Source organism: Cyprinodon tularosa, unplaced genomic scaffold (assembly GCF_016077235.1).
Source record: "Cyprinodon tularosa strain WSP-4 unplaced genomic scaffold, ASM1607723v1 ctg29, whole genome shotgun sequence".
NCBI classification, from domain to species: domain Eukaryota; kingdom Metazoa; phylum Chordata; class Actinopteri; order Cyprinodontiformes; family Cyprinodontidae; genus Cyprinodon; species Cyprinodon tularosa.
This window is the reverse complement of record NW_024038996.1, coordinates 2018167-2036589: the sequence shown is the minus strand read 5'-3', so window position 1 is coordinate 2036589 and position 18423 is coordinate 2018167. Positions and strand designations below refer to the sequence as shown.

The 18423-nt window shown below is 38.5% G+C and overlaps 1 protein-coding gene across 1 annotated transcript in view; it reads left to right on the top strand.

Moving 5' to 3' along the window:
* LOC119787175 (piezo-type mechanosensitive ion channel component 2) overlaps window positions 1–18423 on the top strand; it is a 165613-nt gene that overhangs the window by 22377 nt on the left and 124813 nt on the right. The window contains exons 2-3 of the mRNA XM_038290831.1: window positions 195–290; window positions 13824–13949. Coding sequence (XP_038146759.1) covers window positions 195–290; window positions 13824–13949 — 222 coding nt within the window. The remainder of the gene's footprint in view (window positions 1–194; window positions 291–13823; window positions 13950–18423) is intronic.

The following is an 18423-nucleotide window of genomic DNA, read 5'->3' as shown; positions in this document are numbered from 1 at the left end:
TGAGTTAAATTCTTTAAATTTTAAGTTTTTACATAATACAAACCACACCAGATATAGATTGATGATTTGAATCCCATGTTTTCCCATAATCTTTGTTTACTTGGTCCAAATGATGACCTAGCTGCCATATTTTAGGAGCTAAAAAGATGTTTCATCTTCATTTTGATCTATTTTTCTGCTTTTTTTCCCCACAGCTTGTCTGTTCAGGTACAATGTCCTGTCCTTTGTCTACCTCATCTATCTCCTGCTTCTTCCGCTCTTTCCAGAGCCGACAAGCACAACAATGCAAGGTAAGATCTGCATTTCATCTCAGCTTGAAGCTTCCAGAGGCTTTGACTTGTTCCCCGTCTGGAGAGTTTTTACGTGTTTTCTTTCGTCTGAATGTTGTCCTCTATAATACAAACCAGCCCTTTCTCCAGGAGATTTGAATTTCCCTGTGATGAGGTTGGATTTGGCACACACTTAAGCCTGTGAAATGTAATATTGGTTAGTCCAGGCATGAGTCCATCTGTAATAACAAAAACAATCCGCTGTCAGGCAGATCTGAGATAAAACGTTTCGATCCGTCAGCTCCAGATCTGAAGTCCAATTGATGAAAATGGACACTTTAGGCTGTCTCCTTCATGCACATAGTTTTATTTTTTACAAATTCAATAAATGTGAACTTTTAAAAAGCAAAATTAGTTAATTCAGTCCATGTGAAGGTTGAGTTGAAACTTCACTAACCTAGCCTAGATTTTATATCAGCCCTTCACGGTCGCAGGTATTCATCCGCTGGAGAAGTTTGAATCACAATGACACTCTGTGGTTTTGGAGAGGTGGCTAAGGTGGCTGCTCTTCTCACGGATGATAAATGTTAGATTGCAGCCGCCGGCCTCATGTGCTGCCCTATACCGCAAAATACTAAACAGCACACCTCCCAGACCTCTACAGCAATAACACAGGTTTCAGGAGGAGACCGCATGCAGTGTTTAATAATACATAAAGCCATTTTGGTGGAGGTGGAGGGAGCAGCATCCAGTAGGAGCTTTGTCTCCACGTCTCCAGCTGAAATAACAGGCAGGAAGTAAAGGGAGGCAGAGAAAGGAGAGGAGCGGGCAGGGCAAGTGGACCACTTACAACCTCATCAATAGTTAAAGAGAGAAGGCTTCTAGTAAAGCTGGATGCTCACCTGTCTAATAGCTAATAGCTGTTGACTTCAAGAGTAAATGAACATAAATGTCAGTATTCATACAATCAGGTTATTGTAATGTGAAAACCTTTGTCATTTTTGGCACCAAACATAACCAGATGTTGGCTGGCACGGTTTCTGTAACATTATATACCTCATCACAGACTGCTTCTGTTTTCACTATTTGTAAAATATGAAAGTTACAGACCAAACATTTTGATAGCAGACATTGAAAGTTTAAGTAAAAACAAAATAGATTTTCTTGATGATGATGAATGCATGCAAAAGACAGGAAAAACAAAGGAATGGGACAAATACTGTGCAAGACTGACTGGGTATCTGATAGTATGTGTAAACACCAAACCTTTCACCTGATCACGTTCTTATCACGTTATACGTTCTGATCACATTCTTTAACATACATCTTAAACTTAAACGCCCCAAGCTCTCCTATACCTTTGTATTGCAGAGAGCTACTGCGCATTTACAACTTTTAATGAGAGTCAATAGGCAAAGATTTTTGTGCCCTAGGGCGAAAATATATAACCAGTTCGTTGAAAAATTGAATGACGCTTTACTAGTCATTAAAGATTAAATATGTATCTTGCACATGTAAAAAAAATACATATTAATGTATTTTGAAATATTTTAAATGTTAATAATTTTATTATAAAAAAAATATATATATATATTTTTTTGTCTTGATCAGGGTCATTGGGCGGGTGGGGTGGCGCCCTCTTTTGGCCAGCTGTCACTGCTTATGGGCCAACTTATAAGATACATGTTTATATTTTTGACCCCTGGTCAGCTTTTTTATCAAACTGTTTTTCTTAGATACGCAATGTGGATAATTCAGGCCGCACCAAAGCCGCATTCCACGGGCATAGATGATAGAAATTACGTAATTTAGCTTTAGGGTGCCATACTGTAACCTTGCACTAAAAGCTGGATTTTTTGCGAGATCTGAGTTTTCATTCTCACAACAAATAACGTAGAACGCAACTCAGTTCTACACATATCAGTCTAGCTGCTGCCAGGTTAGCCGTGCTGACCCATTAAGCATAAACCGACAAGCACCTCAGAAATAATGGGGGACTGAACAGATGCTTATTTTTAAGTCTAGAAATCTTGATAATAATATATAACTGTTAAATTTGATTTATTATTTTATCTTATCTGAAGTATGAAATTTTTTTCTAATGTAAATAAAAGCATTTATATTGGGGTCAACTTCACAGTCAAAACATGGTGTTTTACTGTAGGTTAGAAACCAATGCCCATTCTTCTACCTGAATAATCACAGCTGGATTAGCTATGCAGAAATAACAATGTAATACAATTGGAACAGCACTTGAATGGTTTCTCTTCATGTTGCGATTTTGCAATGGCTAGGGCTGCAGCTATAGATTGTTTTAGTAGTAAATCTATCAATTGTTTTAGATAAATTGATGAATCAACAAAATAGATACCATTGTGCTTATAACTATTGACAACCCCTCTAAAGACAATATGAACCGTCCTTAAAAAGATGTTCTTGCATGTTGTTTTGTACTTTTAGACTAATATTATTCCATGAGGTCAAAATCAAATCAAGCAATTCAAACAAACAAAATTCTTTGCAGAATAGATTTTTTTAAAGCCTGTAAGGAAAAAAAGGTTGAATTCTCAATAGATTTTAGTAGGGGTGTGTTTTAAAGTTGAAAGCAGAATTGTGTATACTCAGATAATAAAAAGCCTAGCCACAAAGAAGAAATTACATAGAAGAAAAACGGTGCTTTTAAACTGATTTAAATATTGTGCGGTTTTCCTCAAGTCAAATAAAAAAAAAAAGAGACCTCCTTTGTTCTGTTTTCAGCAGTTGGCCTGAGGCAGAAAACCCTTTCCAGGTTATGTGTATTTCTATTAGATGTACTTTTTGTTAAAATGATCTACACACAGTATCCAGATCGTGAAAAAACAGAGACGGCAAAACACCCGAGGCTTCAGGGAGCATAAGATACTGCCTGGGTGTAACCGGTCAGGACTTGTTTCCCATCTGTCTGCCTCACCTTTCTGTCATCAAGGACAGGCTGCAGGATGACAGACAGTGATGTGAGGACGGTACAGCAAACAGGATTACAGTCAGGGCAACATTTTTGACTGGAAGCTGGGGTGATGTCAGCCTTGCACAATAATCTGTGAATTATAGTGATATATTTGTCTTTGAAATAAATTATCTCTTGTTCTAATCAAAACAACTACATGTATGTCCAAGTTCTGGTTAGAATGTATAAAAATATAACTTAAACAAGAATGGCAGAGGACCTAAAAATGGGTGGGGGAGGGGTTAAAGGTCTATACAACTTCACCATGCACCATCCTGTAATTAAAGACTTAACTGAAGGAGAAAATTCTGGAGTTTTTATTTCAAACTACCAACAATGCGTCTGCCTCCAGACATTGTTATTGCTGTGAGAATTATGCTTTTTTTCCTGTCAAATCCCCACAGAGAACACATGGGTCAATGAATGGTTCAATAAAAGCTGTAATGATATTTTTGTAGTCTAGATAAGAAATTTGGTTTTACAAAGTCATACCCTTTGCTGACATGTAAATAGAAATAGGAAAATCACCAAGAACAAATCAGCAAACCTTGATACTGCTCATGGTTGCATTATTCTGACATTATCACCTGTGGTTTTCAAACAGCAGCACATCCATAAATCTGCTGTGATTTTTGCTTGCCTGTATGACATTATAGAATGCTGATGTATATATTCAGTGAGGAAAAGAAGTATTTCAACACTCTCTCTCGCCTTAGAAATCATGGAGGGGTCTGAAATTGTCATCGTGTTTGGATGTCCACCGTGAGAGACATGATCTAAACAGAAAATCCAGAAATCACAATGTATGGTTTTTTTAACTATTTATTTGTAGGATACAGCTGCAAATAATCATATGTGCACCTGTCTATCTGCTAAAATTCTGACCCTCAAAGACCTGTTTGTCTGCCTTCAAAATGTCCACCTCCACTCCTTTTATTATCATAAATTAGATACACCTGTTTTAGGTTGTTAGCTGCATAACGACACCTGTCCACCGCATACAATCAGTAAGAATCCAACTACTAACATGGCTTGTCTTTGGACAGCTCTTTAGTGTTGGCTATTTCTATGTTATTTCATTTAAGTTTTAACCATACAAAAAAAAAAAGCCAAAGTAGGATGTGTAAATGTACTTAGTCAGAGTAGAAATCTGAAAGAAACCTTATCACCTGTTTTATAATTACTTTGCAAAAGCCAAGAAATCTGTTCTTCCATCTTGGTAGACTTATTTTTATCCTCTGAAAATGTTTACACAAAAGCAGTGAGAAAATTCACAAGACTCTTATTAAAGTATGAAATGTTCTTGTCCTTAGTTAGTACACCTAGTAAAAGAAGAGATGTATTTCTAAATATGTTTTAACTTTAAAGAAAAATTGAAAATCTGAATGGACAAAAGTTGTTGTCTTAAAATTGTCAAATCACAAAAATCAAACAAGAAAGTTTCAGGTTAGAAATCCCTTTGAGATGACAAGAAAAGGTATTCTAGGGACCAAAGTAAGGATGTCAGGATACGTTTTCATGTTCAGTACGGTACCGATATTACAGCTTTGAGAGTTAACTGATACTGATAATGACGCTATAAAATATTAGCATACATGCTTTTATTACTTGTTTTTGTACTGTAGAATCTTAGAAAATGTTTTCCGAGTGATGGACTGGTGACCTGTCCAGGGTGTACCCCGCCTCTCGCTAGTAGACAGCTGGAGATAGGCACCAGCACCCCTCGTGACCCCAATTGGGATAAACATAAAGGAAAATTGATGGATGGATGGCTTTCTCCGAGATATTACTAAAACAGAAAACAAAATTCAACAACAGCAGCTATGGGAATAATTGACCCATGTCACATTAACCAATGAGGTTACAAACTTAAACAAAAAAGTGCACACTATATATATATATATATATATATATATATATATATATATATATATATATATATATATATATATATTAAGGTGACCAGATTTCTGAAATCAAATCTGGGGACATTTCTTGCTCGTGGATAAAAATCAATACATCTTATCGAGATGAAATTAGGAAACGGGGACAGTAATGGTTTCATATATTTTTACATATTTATTAATATTTAAACAACAAAAATCAAGTGTAAAAGCCAGGAATGTGCCTTTCCAAATGTTTAGTGTATCCTAAGATTAATAACATGAAGTGTTATTAGTAGAAAACTAGAACTGTGTCTCTGGGTTGGGGCAAAGTGGTGGGGGTGGGAGCGGAGGGGTCAAGGGTCATTAGCAGGGCTTTCCAATTTTGTCGGGCCCAAAGAGCTCTGCCGCCTCCTAAGGGGAGAGTGACATGAGGATAAGAAATTTAGAAAAGTAAATACAAACATTTATTCTATGCCTGTGGCTGTTGAGACAGAGTTCCCCCACCTCTTCAAAAAAGTGCAACAAATACTTATTCTGTTTACATCTACTGTACATACATATAAGAAATATTTTTTTTCTTCATTAACATAAAAAAACAAGTAGTAGTCAAGCCTGCAGGTAAAGGTTCATATATGTTTCTTACTGTCACCTAGCCACATCAGGGGCCTGTGTGTCTTAAAGTAGCAGGTTCATTTTTCCTACTAACCTGAGTATACAGCCACTCTGTGTTCCACAGCATACTTTGCACACTACATCACTCAATATGTTAGTTTATCACTCAAATCATGTCAACGCTTTATCACTTGAACTTTATTAATACATATTATGTATGAATATTATGTATGAAATGTTTGAAACAGAAATATTAACTGAACAGGGTCTGAGGCAGTGGCCCTGGTAATTTGGGTAAAATAATATAAGAGAAGACATAGCAAGTAAAAAGCAAAATAACCTTTTTAAATATCTTAAACAAGTTTAACCATTGAACAGCAGAATAGGCTTAACATCAACACAATGTATATAATCCAAGAATAGTCCATATTTATAAACAGCAATAACATATACATATATAATTTCCCAATGGAAATTCTGATTGTAATTTCTCCGTAAAATGACACTTCCTCTTCTTTGAAAGAGCCATCTGGTCATTCAGTCTTGTCTGTTTTCTTCCCTCTCCACCTTCGCTTTTGTTTCTAGCCCTCTTTTGACTTCTCCCTGCTCTCTGCTTTACTCCTCAAAGTAAATTTTTCTCCCTTCTTGTCAACCGTTTTTTCTATCAGAGTTCCTAGTTTCCTCCTCTCTCATTCAATCTCCTTTCTGTCTTTCTATCTTCTTCCTCACTCCTCCAGCATCAATCTTACATTATTCTAAAACAGAGACATTATATAATCAAAATCACCTCCAAAAAAAAATTAGGATGTGCAACATGAAAACTTATTATTATTAATATCTCATCTAAATACTAAAAATGCTAATTACCACAATATTAGGAGCTACAAGCAAAAACCACATAATAAATGAACATTAAACTGGTGGTTATCTCTTCCTCCATCATTCTCAGATCCTGTAGATCTTGTCTTATTCAGTTCTCCTGTTACTGACTCCTATTTTTTCACAAGGAACTTTCATATATATCCAAACTGAGCAGTAAAAAAGCACACCAAAAACTGGAAGTCAACAAATTCAAACAAATTGAAATAACTCTACTTATAATAACTATCTGAAATATAAACTAAAGGTCACCTATCCATTCTAAAACATCTTTATACAGACCCTTGTTGATCCCTGGAGAACCAGCGTACCAGATTAGCGCCTTACAAGGAGTTTTCAATCATTTTGCTACATTTTAACCCAGCGTCTTTTACTCATGCTCAACTCGTGGTCTTGTCTTACTTTTTATTATTGTTTTAACCTGGACACAAGCCAAACATTTATCACAAGATCAGCCCGATCAGAATAAAATAAATTGATTAACACACTTACCACCACTCAGCGTAGCTCCCCATCAGTTGCCACAGGTTGTAAAAAACGAACTTCCACTTCTTCTTCTTCTTCTGTTTTAAAAGTGATGCGCTCTTCTTCTTTTTTGTGTTTTAATGGCAGCTGACATCCAAAAGGATCATTACCTCCCTTCTAGTGGTGCGCTCTGTTCCTTATCTTTATGTTATCAGCAGCGCAACCAGCTACCGTAATACCTATTTTTGCGCGCAACAGCTCTACCGTAATAACAGTCTACACGCAACATTTTTCGCCTCGGTAAAATCGGGGACATTTCCGGGGACAGCTTTAGCCGGGGACAGGTGGTCCAAAACGGGGACAGTCCCCGGAAATCGGGGACGTCTGGTCACCCTAATATATATATAAGGGGTGGAACGGTTCACAAAATCCACGGTTCGGTTCGATTCACGGTTTCTGGTCACGGTTTTCGGTTCGGTTCGATACATGTTGATTGTTACACCGAAATCCCATAAAAATTGATGGAATTAATGTAAAAATCCCCCAAAAAATAATGGATTCTAATTATTTTAAAAGATCCACGGAAACCCTGGATCATTTCCGTATGTTTTGCTGCTTTGAATTTAATCATCTCGCGCATGCTCTCTACCATCTCCAAGGGACTCAGAGGGGAGCGGATGGAGGGAGCCACAGTGGAGGCTGTAGGCTTTGCTCTGAGCAGCCGGTCTGGAGCGCAGCGGGGCGGAGCGGGGGTTGCTGACGGAGTATGGGGGATTTCGGGGTTAGCATGACATGTTGGTCATGTTGCTGTTAGCGTAAACAAAACGTGTTGCCCAATGCTTGTACACGGTTGCACTTTTATCCACAACTTTCTTTCCGTCGTCATCGTAGGTCACTCTAAATGCAAAGCGGTCCCATACAGCAGACCTATAAAGTGCTGCTGGCGCGTCTTCCAACTCTTGTTCTTTCCCACTCGCCATTCCGACACAATTCTCCAAAACAACTGATTTTTTTCCCTGCTACACCTGGCTAAGCTGCTTCGCTTCTTCTTCTTCTTGTTTACTACTGGTCGTTGGCTTTGGTCGCAGTACCGCCACCTTCTGCTCTGGAGTGTAAACGCTTCCCCTATGAGAAAAAGGAGCAGCGCATGAACCGAACCAAACACACGCGAACCAAACCGAGACAGTCGAACCGAACGGTTCTGACGGTTTTCATAAATTGTCCCATCCCTAATATACACTATATTGCCAAAAGTATTTGCTCACCCATCCAAATTATTGGAATCAGGTGTTCCAATCACTTCCATGGCCACAGGTGTATAAATTCAAGCACCTAGGCATGCAGACTGTTTTTACAAACATTTGTGAAAGAATGGGTCGCTCTCAGGAGCTCAGTGAATTCCAGCGTGGAACTGTGATAGGATGCCACCTGTGCAACAAATCCAGTCGTGAAATTTCCTCGCTCCTAAATATTCCACAGTCAACTGTCAGCTGTATTATAAGAAAATGGAAGTGTTTGGGAACGACAGCAACTCAGCCACGAAGTGGTAGGCCACGTAAACTGACGGAGCGGGGTCAGCGGATGCTGAAGCGCATAGTGCGAAGAGGTCGCCAACTTTCTGCAGAGTCAATCACTACAGACCTCCAAACTTCATGTGGCCTTCAGATTAGCTCAAGAACAGTGCGCAGAGAGCTTCATGGAATGGGTTTCCATGGTCGAGCAGCTGCATCCAAGCCATACATCACCAAGTGCAATGCAAAGCGTCGGATGCGGTGGTGTAAAGCACGCCGCCACTGGACTCTAGAGCAGTGGAGACGCGTTCTCTGGAGTGACGAATCGCGCTTCTCCATCTGGCAATCTGATGGACGGGTCTGGGTTTGGCGGTTGCCAGGAGAACGGTACTTGTCTGACTGCATTGTGCCAAGTGTAAAGTTTGGTGGAGGGGGGATTATGGTGTGGGGTTGTTTTTCAGGAGCTGGGCTTGGCCCCTTAGTTCCAGTGAAAGGAACTCTGAATGCTTCAGCATACCAAGACATTTTGGACAATTCCATGCTCCCAACTTTGTGGGAACAGTTTGGAGCTGGCCCCTTCCTCTTCCAACATGACTGTGCACCAGTGCACAAAGCAAGGTCCATAAAGACATGGATGACAGAGTCTGGTGTGGATGAACTTGACTGGCCTGCACAGAGTCCTGACCTCAACCCGATAGAACACCTTTGGGATGAATTAGAGCGGAGACTGAGAGCCAGGCCTTCTCGTCCAACATCAGTGTGCGACCTCACAAATGCGCTTCTGGAAGAATGGTCAAAAATTCCCATAAACACACTCCTAAACCTTGTGGACAGCCTTCCCAGAAGAGTTGAAGCTGTTCTAGCTGCAAAGGGTGGACCGACGTCATATTGAACCCTATGGATTAGGAACGGGATGTCACTTAAGCTCATATGTGAGTCAAGGCAGGTGAGCAAATACTTTTGGCAATATAGTGTATATATAGATTTATAAATATTTATATATACACACTGCCTGGCCAAAAAAAAAGTCACCACCAAAAAAAAAAGGTCACTCTAATATTTTGTTGGACCGACTTTTGCTTTGATTACGGCATGCATTCGCTGTGGCATTGTTTCGATAAGCTTCTGCAATGTCAAAAGATTTATTTCCATCCAGTGTTGCATTGATTTTTCACCAAGTTCTTGCATTGATGATGGTAGAGTCTGACCGCTGCGCAAAGCCCTCTCTAGCACATCCCAAAGATTTTCAACGGGGTTGAGGTCTGGACTCTGTGGTGGCCAATCCATGTGTGAAAATGATGTGTCATGCTCCCTGAACCAATCTTTCACAATTTGATGAATCCTGGCATTGTCATCTTGGAATATGCCTGTGCCATCAGGGAAGAAAAAGTTCATTTTTGGAATAACCAGGTCATTCAGTATATTCAGGTAGTCAGTTGACCTCATTCTTTGAGCACATACTGTTGCTGAACCTAGACCTGACCAACTGCAGCAACCCCAGATCGTAACACCGCCCCCACAGGCTTGTACAGTAGGCACTAGGCATGGTGGGTGCATCACTTTACCTGCCTCTCTTCTTACCCTGATTGGCCCATCACTCTGGAACATTGTAAATCTGGACTCATCAGACCACATGATTTTCTTCCATTGCTCCACAGTCCAATCTTTATGCTCCCTAGCAAATTGAAGCCTTTTTTTTCTGGTTAGCCTCACTGATTAGTGGTTTTCTTACGGCTACACAGCTGTTCAGTCCCAATCCCTTGAGTTCCCTTTGCATTGTGCATGTGGAAATACTCTTACTTTCAGTATTAAACATAGCCCTGAGTTCTACTGTTGTTTTTCTTCGATTTGATCTCACCACACCTTTAGGTGATCGCCGATCATGATCATTCAGGATTTTTTTCCAGCCACATTTCTTCCTTGAAGCTAATGGGTCCCCACTATCCTTCCAGTTTTTAATAATGCGTTGGACAGTTCTTAACCCAATTTTAGTAGTTTCTGCAATCTCTTTAGATGTTTTCTCTTCTTGATGCATGCCAATGATTTGACCCTTCTTAAACAGACTAATATCTTTTCCAAGACCACGGGATGCGTCTTTCGACATGGTTGTTTAGGAAATGAGAAGCAAGTCAATGCACCAGTTGGCGTTAAATAACTTGTTGTTAGCTGGAAGATAATCGCCCATGCAGTAATTATCCAATAGGAGGCTCGTACCAATTTGCTTAGTTGAATCCAGGTGGCAACTTTTTTTTTTTTGATCAGGCAGTGTATATATATATATATATATATCTATATATATATATCTATATATATATAGATATATATATACACACACTGATATCGGATCGGAACGTCCCTAGACCAAAGTTTAGACAACTCATACTGGTAATTCATAATTTTAAATGGTGGTGAAAAGACTGCCTGTGCTTTTCACCACCATTACTATATTAAAACTACAGCTGGCATTGAAGCATTGGTTTAATCATTACTTGGGTAGATTCCAGATGTTTAATGGACTTTAAATCCCAAAACTGATAGAGCTTGGTACTGTTTAAACAACAAAACCTTGACTAATGTTTTAGGTGCCATACACTAAGAAGCACAGCAATTCTTCAAATCTTTCTGTTTTTCCCTGTATATTTAGGTTTTAAACAAAATTTTACTGTTAACACTTTTTTGAAATATGTTTGACTATCCAAAAAAGTCTGCACAGAATAGACAGAGCCAACTTAGGTTTAATTATTTTGGAGTGTTGAAGGAAGATTTAACTAAATTCAAGGCTCTGTTTTGATGGTCTGATTCATTTTGCTTTTTGGTCAGAGCAGCAGTTGAGGTAATCTAAACCAAATGTTTGTCATAAATAATTAATTAAGCTGTAATGTCTTTTAAAAACTCAGAAAAGTGCACTTTGCCTAACAGGATGTGTCGGTTTGCGACTTGTTTGGGTTTTAACTCTAGTTTAAACTGTGGTATTTGGCTTGAAGGCATTTAATTTCCATTGGAGAAAAATGTGAAATATTGCTCTAATATTAGCAAGGAAGGTTTTAAGAGCCTTTACACTCTGCATCCTGTGGCTTGTTAAATGGACACCAATATGAATGATTCCCCAAGGGAAGCCTTTTAGTACTCCTGTATAAATTTCTATGAATATTTTATGTTTTTTTGGGTTATTTATCAGGTTTATGGTTCAGCATTTGGAGTTTGGCTTTAACGTCTATCCCACGTTGGCTTATTAAATATCCACTGTCGTCATACTTTACTGAGACCCACAGCATATTTTTCCCACCTTCTTAGGTCTGGAACAGGCTTTTTCATTGGAGAAAAATTGCATGAAAACATTGGTAGATATATTAGTTTTGAACGCTGTCATTTTAAGCAATTTGCAATCTGATGATGGAGAAGGAACAACTATAAAATTTGAACAATGCCTTCTGTTTAGGAAGGCTTATAAAACTCCCTCTCATGGGAATGTTTGGAGACTGAGTAAGGAACCAATGTGCCAGCCAGAAAACTGCCTTCATACAACAACAGAAAAAAAAGTTCTGTTGCTATTAGGAAAGATGGAGAACAAGCAACAGAAATTTGCCCAGAGCCCTTGGAGCTGATTTGTGTACAGAAATGAACGAAAACGCCTCCATATGCATATTTATTACAATCATTGTTTTTCGTGGAATTTATCTTTCAGTTTTGGGATTTCTTTTTTTAAGACGACCCTTCTTGTTGTTGCTCACATGTTGAAAGACTGGGTTTCTGTACAGATGTGTGAAGAACACTTACTTTTGCAGGTTCTATTTTCTGCATGATTAGTGTCTAAATCTTTTTTAGTCAATTGCTCCAACCAGTTTATTTCTTATCGTTTTCATAGAAGGTTGCATCAGTCTGTTCATCAATTCCTCCATCCATCAGTCCATTTATCACCTGTCCATTTATTCTTCCTTCTGTCCATGCATCCATTATTCATTCTGCTGTTATCATCCATCCATCCAGGTATATCCTATCTGTCATTTATAGATCTAAGTCTATCTACTTAATCATCCTTTTGTACTGTATGTGCATGTCTTTCAATTTGCCCATTGATCTATCAGTTTATCACTGTTCTGTACATATCATCCATCCATCCATCCATCCATCCATCCATCCATCCATCCATCCATCCATCCATCCATCCATCCATCCATCCATCCATCCATCCATCCATCCATCCATCCATCCATCCATCCATCCATCCATCCATAAATCTGTTTGTCCATCAATCAAAGACTCAGAAATCTGGGAATTTAACTTTGAAAATGTTGAAGCTTGGCTTTAATAATAAATAGAAACAGTTAGTAGAAGCTGGGGGCTCGGCGGTAGTGCCTCAGTTTAGTGGGGATGTTGTACAATACCACACTAAAAGCCCCCCAGGTGGACGCTTTTAACTTAATGAGAAGAAAACTTTGCCAGAGTATAAACCACTAGATCTGAAAGTTTAGATATGTATGATAGTCTAATCTAGGAAGATGAACCACGAAAACACTCAGCAGGCTTCAACTTCTTTAGGAAGTTGTCAAAAAAATATCAATAGATGTAAAAAAACATTTTTTTTAAATGAGGTTAAGTGGTCCTACGTCAGGGAATTATCACCACAACAAATCCTGAAATTATCCCAAATACCTGTAGGTGCTCTATAAAGTAACCATGTGTTGAACAGCTGTGGCAGCTTTGCTCTACTACTCCAGCTACTCTGTTTTTTTTTGTTACCTTCATTAACTGGCGAAGAAGTAAACTCATTCTAAATCCCTTTGGTTTTTAAAGTCGTCAGACGGCAACGTCAGACGGTCACCGAAAACCAGAACCAAAAAGCGGTGGTGAATAAAAGCTGGTTCTGCTTCTCTGACAATAAATTTCAGACTTAAATGCCTTGTGGTCCACCAGAATGTTTATTTAACTTTTCTAAAGAAATAAGCTGCGCTCAGTGATCGCAGTGCCAGCTTTTTCTATCCGTATATGTTTTGTAATCCCAGAAAAGTCTCCTTTGGCTCGCTCCCAGTTGCCCCTTAAACAGCTTCTCAGTGTATGGTACATAATATCAATAGAAAACAGCTGTAGGTTTTTAATGCATTCCTCAATAACTGCTGTGTAAAAACTTTGAAATAGTGAGAACAATTTTAGAGAAAGTTCTCAAACCATCGTTGCATGAACGTGTTGAACCCACTCTGCTCATTCTTCTGTTTAGGCCAAACAGGTCATCTGCTGCAGTCCCTCTGCTTCACCAGTATGTCCTTCCTGCTGCTGCACATCATCTATCAGATTACCATCAACAGCCTCCTGGCTGGGAACTCCATCTCCTCTGACTTCAACTGTGAGTACACTGGAGCTTTTGTGGCCGAAGCTTTAAGTTATATGGTGTGCAGAAGAATTAAAGCACAACTCAGGATCTGAGAGGAAGTAACAGAGCGGAGTAATGGAGGGTTCTTAGACTGCTTTTGTCGCTTTTAAAGAGAGATAAAAAAGCATCTTAGTTTGATTGGTCTGCAGATAGCAATTATTTGTACATTTTCCTAGTAATGCTAAGGTACAGCTAATGTTTTAATTTGGTTTAAGCTGACTCCAGATATTGGTGGTTAGTGCCCCCGGTGGAAATCTGCAGTTTTGCCACATACTTGTTCATGTCAGACATATGTGTCCCATTAATCCTGCAAACCAGTTTCTGTCTGAACTCTGACCTAAGCAACTGATGTGGTGTCCGTAAAGAGGGTGGAGCTTTTCAACAGCCTGAAGCGAAAAAGAGTTTAAAAAAAAAGTTGTTTTTTTAAAATATGCCCATTATTATCATATAGTTTCTACAACTTTTTGTGACTTTTAGACCCCTTTAAAGAATTTGCTGGTTATTTTCCTGGGACTCTTAAGCTGCAATCTACCTGCAAAGTACTTTGAATACATAAAGGCCACTTCCTGTAACACATAAGTTAATGGATCTGATAGGTTACCTTTCGTGCAACTTTTAAAAGAGCTATACTGTAGGCTTCAGCCTCTGAATCTTACACTTTGCTTTTGCTGTTTCTCTAGATATTATAGGCCCCCCTCTGAAACAAGAAGGGTATTCTTCTTAGATATACAGTTTACTTCCCCTGGATGTGAAAGGTCATCTTCTGTCATTTTTATAAACACTGTTTTAAAACTTAAAGGGTACATTTGGAAACTTGATAAGGGATCATACAGGATACATTTAGTGGTATTAAAGGTTATCCTCCTAACCCTGAAGGGTACTTCCTATCCGTTTTAATTTGCAGAACCTGCAGATTACTTTTTCTGAAGCTTTTTAACTAGGCTTTACAGGTTCCTCCCAGTTTTACAGTGTCATTGAACTAAAAGGGAACACTATGGACGAGGCGTAAGCTCAGAGGGGGCTGTGCCTGTTCTGTAGCTGGTTCCAAACTCTAGAGTTTGCAAACCTCTAGGGTTTCCAAACTTTTTCATATTCAGGATGTAAATGTCTGTTGATTTTATGTTTTCTCTTTATTTTCTGTATTTTACTTATTTTTTACATTGTTTTCATTACATTTTATTGCATTTAATTGTGTATTTATTTCTGCTTGGGTATTTTACCCCCATTATCCTATCAGTTACTTTCCTTGAACGCATAGTTTACATTTTTGTAATATACAAGTAGCTTCTCCAAATGCTTACAGCCACATAACATATAGTTTATGATGAATTGAATGTTTACTTTCTGCAGGTTACAGTTTGCTTTTTATGAAACCTACAGGTTACTTGTGCAAACCAATGGGATATTTGTTCTGGAGCTTACAGGTTGCTTTCCTGGAAGATACAGACTATTCCTCTGAAATTGAATTATAACTTACAGTACTGTAAAATTATCCAGTTCTATGATCCGTAACCCTTTCCTACATTTAGTTTACTCTCTTGAACCATACTCTGATGTAGAAACCAACCTGTTATGAATAGAGTAAGCTACTCGCTCAATGGTGGAAAGGTGTTAATACCTGGCCTCTGGGCTTCTCAAGAGATGGGGTATCCAGTTATAAAGTTTGAATGTGTCTAGACGGGGACACAGCCTGACCTTGTGCTCTAATGGCTTGTTCTTTCTAATGAGGGCAGATTGCTTTGCTTAGTAGATTCTTGGCAGAAGTGAGGGAGCAGAATGAACTTTACCACCTCAGGCGGAAACACAGAGCCGTTCAGAGAGCACAGGCTAAATATGCTCTTTATTACAGGATTCTCTGGGGCAGTGAACTTTTTTTGGCGAATCGTAAATCCTGTCTACTTTATCTCACGTTGCAATATCCCCTCAGTGACATGATATGTTATGTTTCAGTTTGGGAATTTATTACTACATTTTTTTGGTCATATCTTCTTCTCCCCATGAGTTATTTATACTGAGTTTTGTGTGAAAGTACTTCCCCCCTTTAATTCCTTGTTTTTTTCTGTTTTTACAGCTAAATTGTTTCATTTAAACTATTTTTAAATATCACATTGAGATAAGGTTTTTAGTGATCATTTCATTTTTTATGGAAAAACTATCCAAGCCAGCTTGGATTTCTGTGAAAGAGGACATTCCTCTAAATTCAAGAAGCTGATGCGTTTGCAAAAACTTGAATAGTCTTTTTTTCATTTACTGTAGCTGTGGAGGAGTCTTGGCCCTCAGCTATTTATAGGACTGTTTAAATTCAGTCACAATTGTCACAACATGTCTAAGATTGCATCACAGTATCTTAATTGGATTCCAGTTCAGACCTCGACTGGATTTTTTATTTTCATTTTTTTTTTTTTTTAAACCCTTGAAAACTGGCTTGACCATTTGCTTTAAATGTCTGTCCTTCAGCACAATATAAGCGCACAGGACTCATGGTTTAGTCTCTTACGGAAAGTCATGCAGGTCCCAAAGTAGCTACAGTAATGGCTCCTAAACATTATATTTCAGCCACCAGGTTTGACTATTGGTATGATGTGTGGTTCTTATAACTTATAAGTTCTTACTTGGAGGCAATTTCTGAAAAGTAGAATCATAACACTGACCTTGAATGGTGTGGATTATGTCTGCAGGGCTTTGTATGTTGTTCTGGGTTCTCCTGGGGCCTCCTGTCTTCAATGTGCTCTTGGAGTAAAACTAGCCGGTTGGTAACTTGGGGACAGGGCTGAGCAGTCTAACCTGGTTTCTATATTTTAGACAATAATACTCTACACTTCTGTTTGCTGGAGTCACAGACTCTCAGAAATAACTCAATGTTCATAAGCCATGGCATTATATGTTGCTTTTTGAGAAGTTTTAGCCTAATTCCAGCTGTCATACAGGTTGTAGTTAAGAGGTTTCTCATTTCACTAATTATGTGCTGACAGAGTATTTAGTCAGTGTGTAATTAGTGAACTTCATAGTTCTTAAAAAACAAACAAACTGGTAATCACAATTCAGGATTTTATATGGGGGCATTTATATGGGGTGGGTTGGGTTAATGTTTTACTCTTAGTAAATCAAACAAAGGTTTTTCTATATTTATTGATAGTATCTATAGTGATATATTATTGATTAGTATTATTGTCTGCTATAAGCAGCATTTTCATGATGTACACATACAAAAAGCTGCACCATTAATTAATGTTGCAGCTTTTTGTATGTGTATTTACTGCATTACCACCAGGTTACAGGCTTATAGTGCCTGCATTATACTGCTGGTTTTCACAAAGCACATATTCTCTTCATAATGTTCTTCTAAGGAGTTAGAGTTTCTTGTAATCTTTTAAATTTGTTTTAGATTTCAAATCCTCCAGGCTTTATTTTAAGATGCTAATGTTCTATCGGGTTCTTGTGCCTGACCTTACCTCTACCTCTTGTACCTTTAGAATGCTCAAACCCTCTGGCAAAATACAGGGGGAAAAAAGCAGCATTCTCAGGATACAGAAACTATTAATATATACTATACTGCATCTAAAAGTCATGCAACTATTAATATAAAAAGGGAATGTCTTTTATGTTGCATCTAATGGTCATCAGATGTCATTTTATCTCTGTAGGCTTATGTCAAACAATTTGTATATATATTTTTTTAGATTGTAAAAGGAAGTCTGACGTTATGCTTGTGCTATTTCTGACTAGATGCCTTATCTTAGATTTCTGTAACCTCCTTGACACCCTTTTCCTTTTGGCAGCCAAGTATTAATGTGGAGTCCTCCTTTTTAAAATGGTTATCCTCTCTCTGGATATCTTAGCAGACTTTACTGTGTTTTTAGCAGCCAAAAAAACACAAGATTTCTGCGCTAAGCTGAGTATGAACCAGAAAAAACTTGACCCTCAGACGGTCAGGGCAGGTCAAGCAATGGTCACCAGATGAGCCATAGCCGACTTCCTTTGGAGTCATCTGTCTTCCCTATGTACTGACTTGACACGCACAGAGCTGCATTTACAAACTGTTTGTATTAACTGTGAAGGAGGACCAGATGGGTGGAGTTTGTTACATTTCATGTTGACTTAATTGCCCACAGAGTAAAATTATCTCTCTGACTTCCAGATATTTTCCTGCAATTGTCCAAACTTCTTGGCGGTCATTGTCCTATAATGCTGATCTCCAGATACCTACAGTAATAGGCTAGAAGGTTAAAACATGACATGCTCAAATGTTTACCCTTCGTGTTGTCACTGTGTAAAAGGGTGCAACTGGCATTCAGCCTATACAGAGATAGAGGAGAGTACAAAAAAATGCTTTAGCAAGGTTTACAGTCCGGGAAGCAAGAAGGTTGTTTTATGATGCTGACATAAAGTCTGTAGGACAGGCATTTCCGGTACCCGGTTGGGATGAAACGCTGGCCCTGCCTCGACA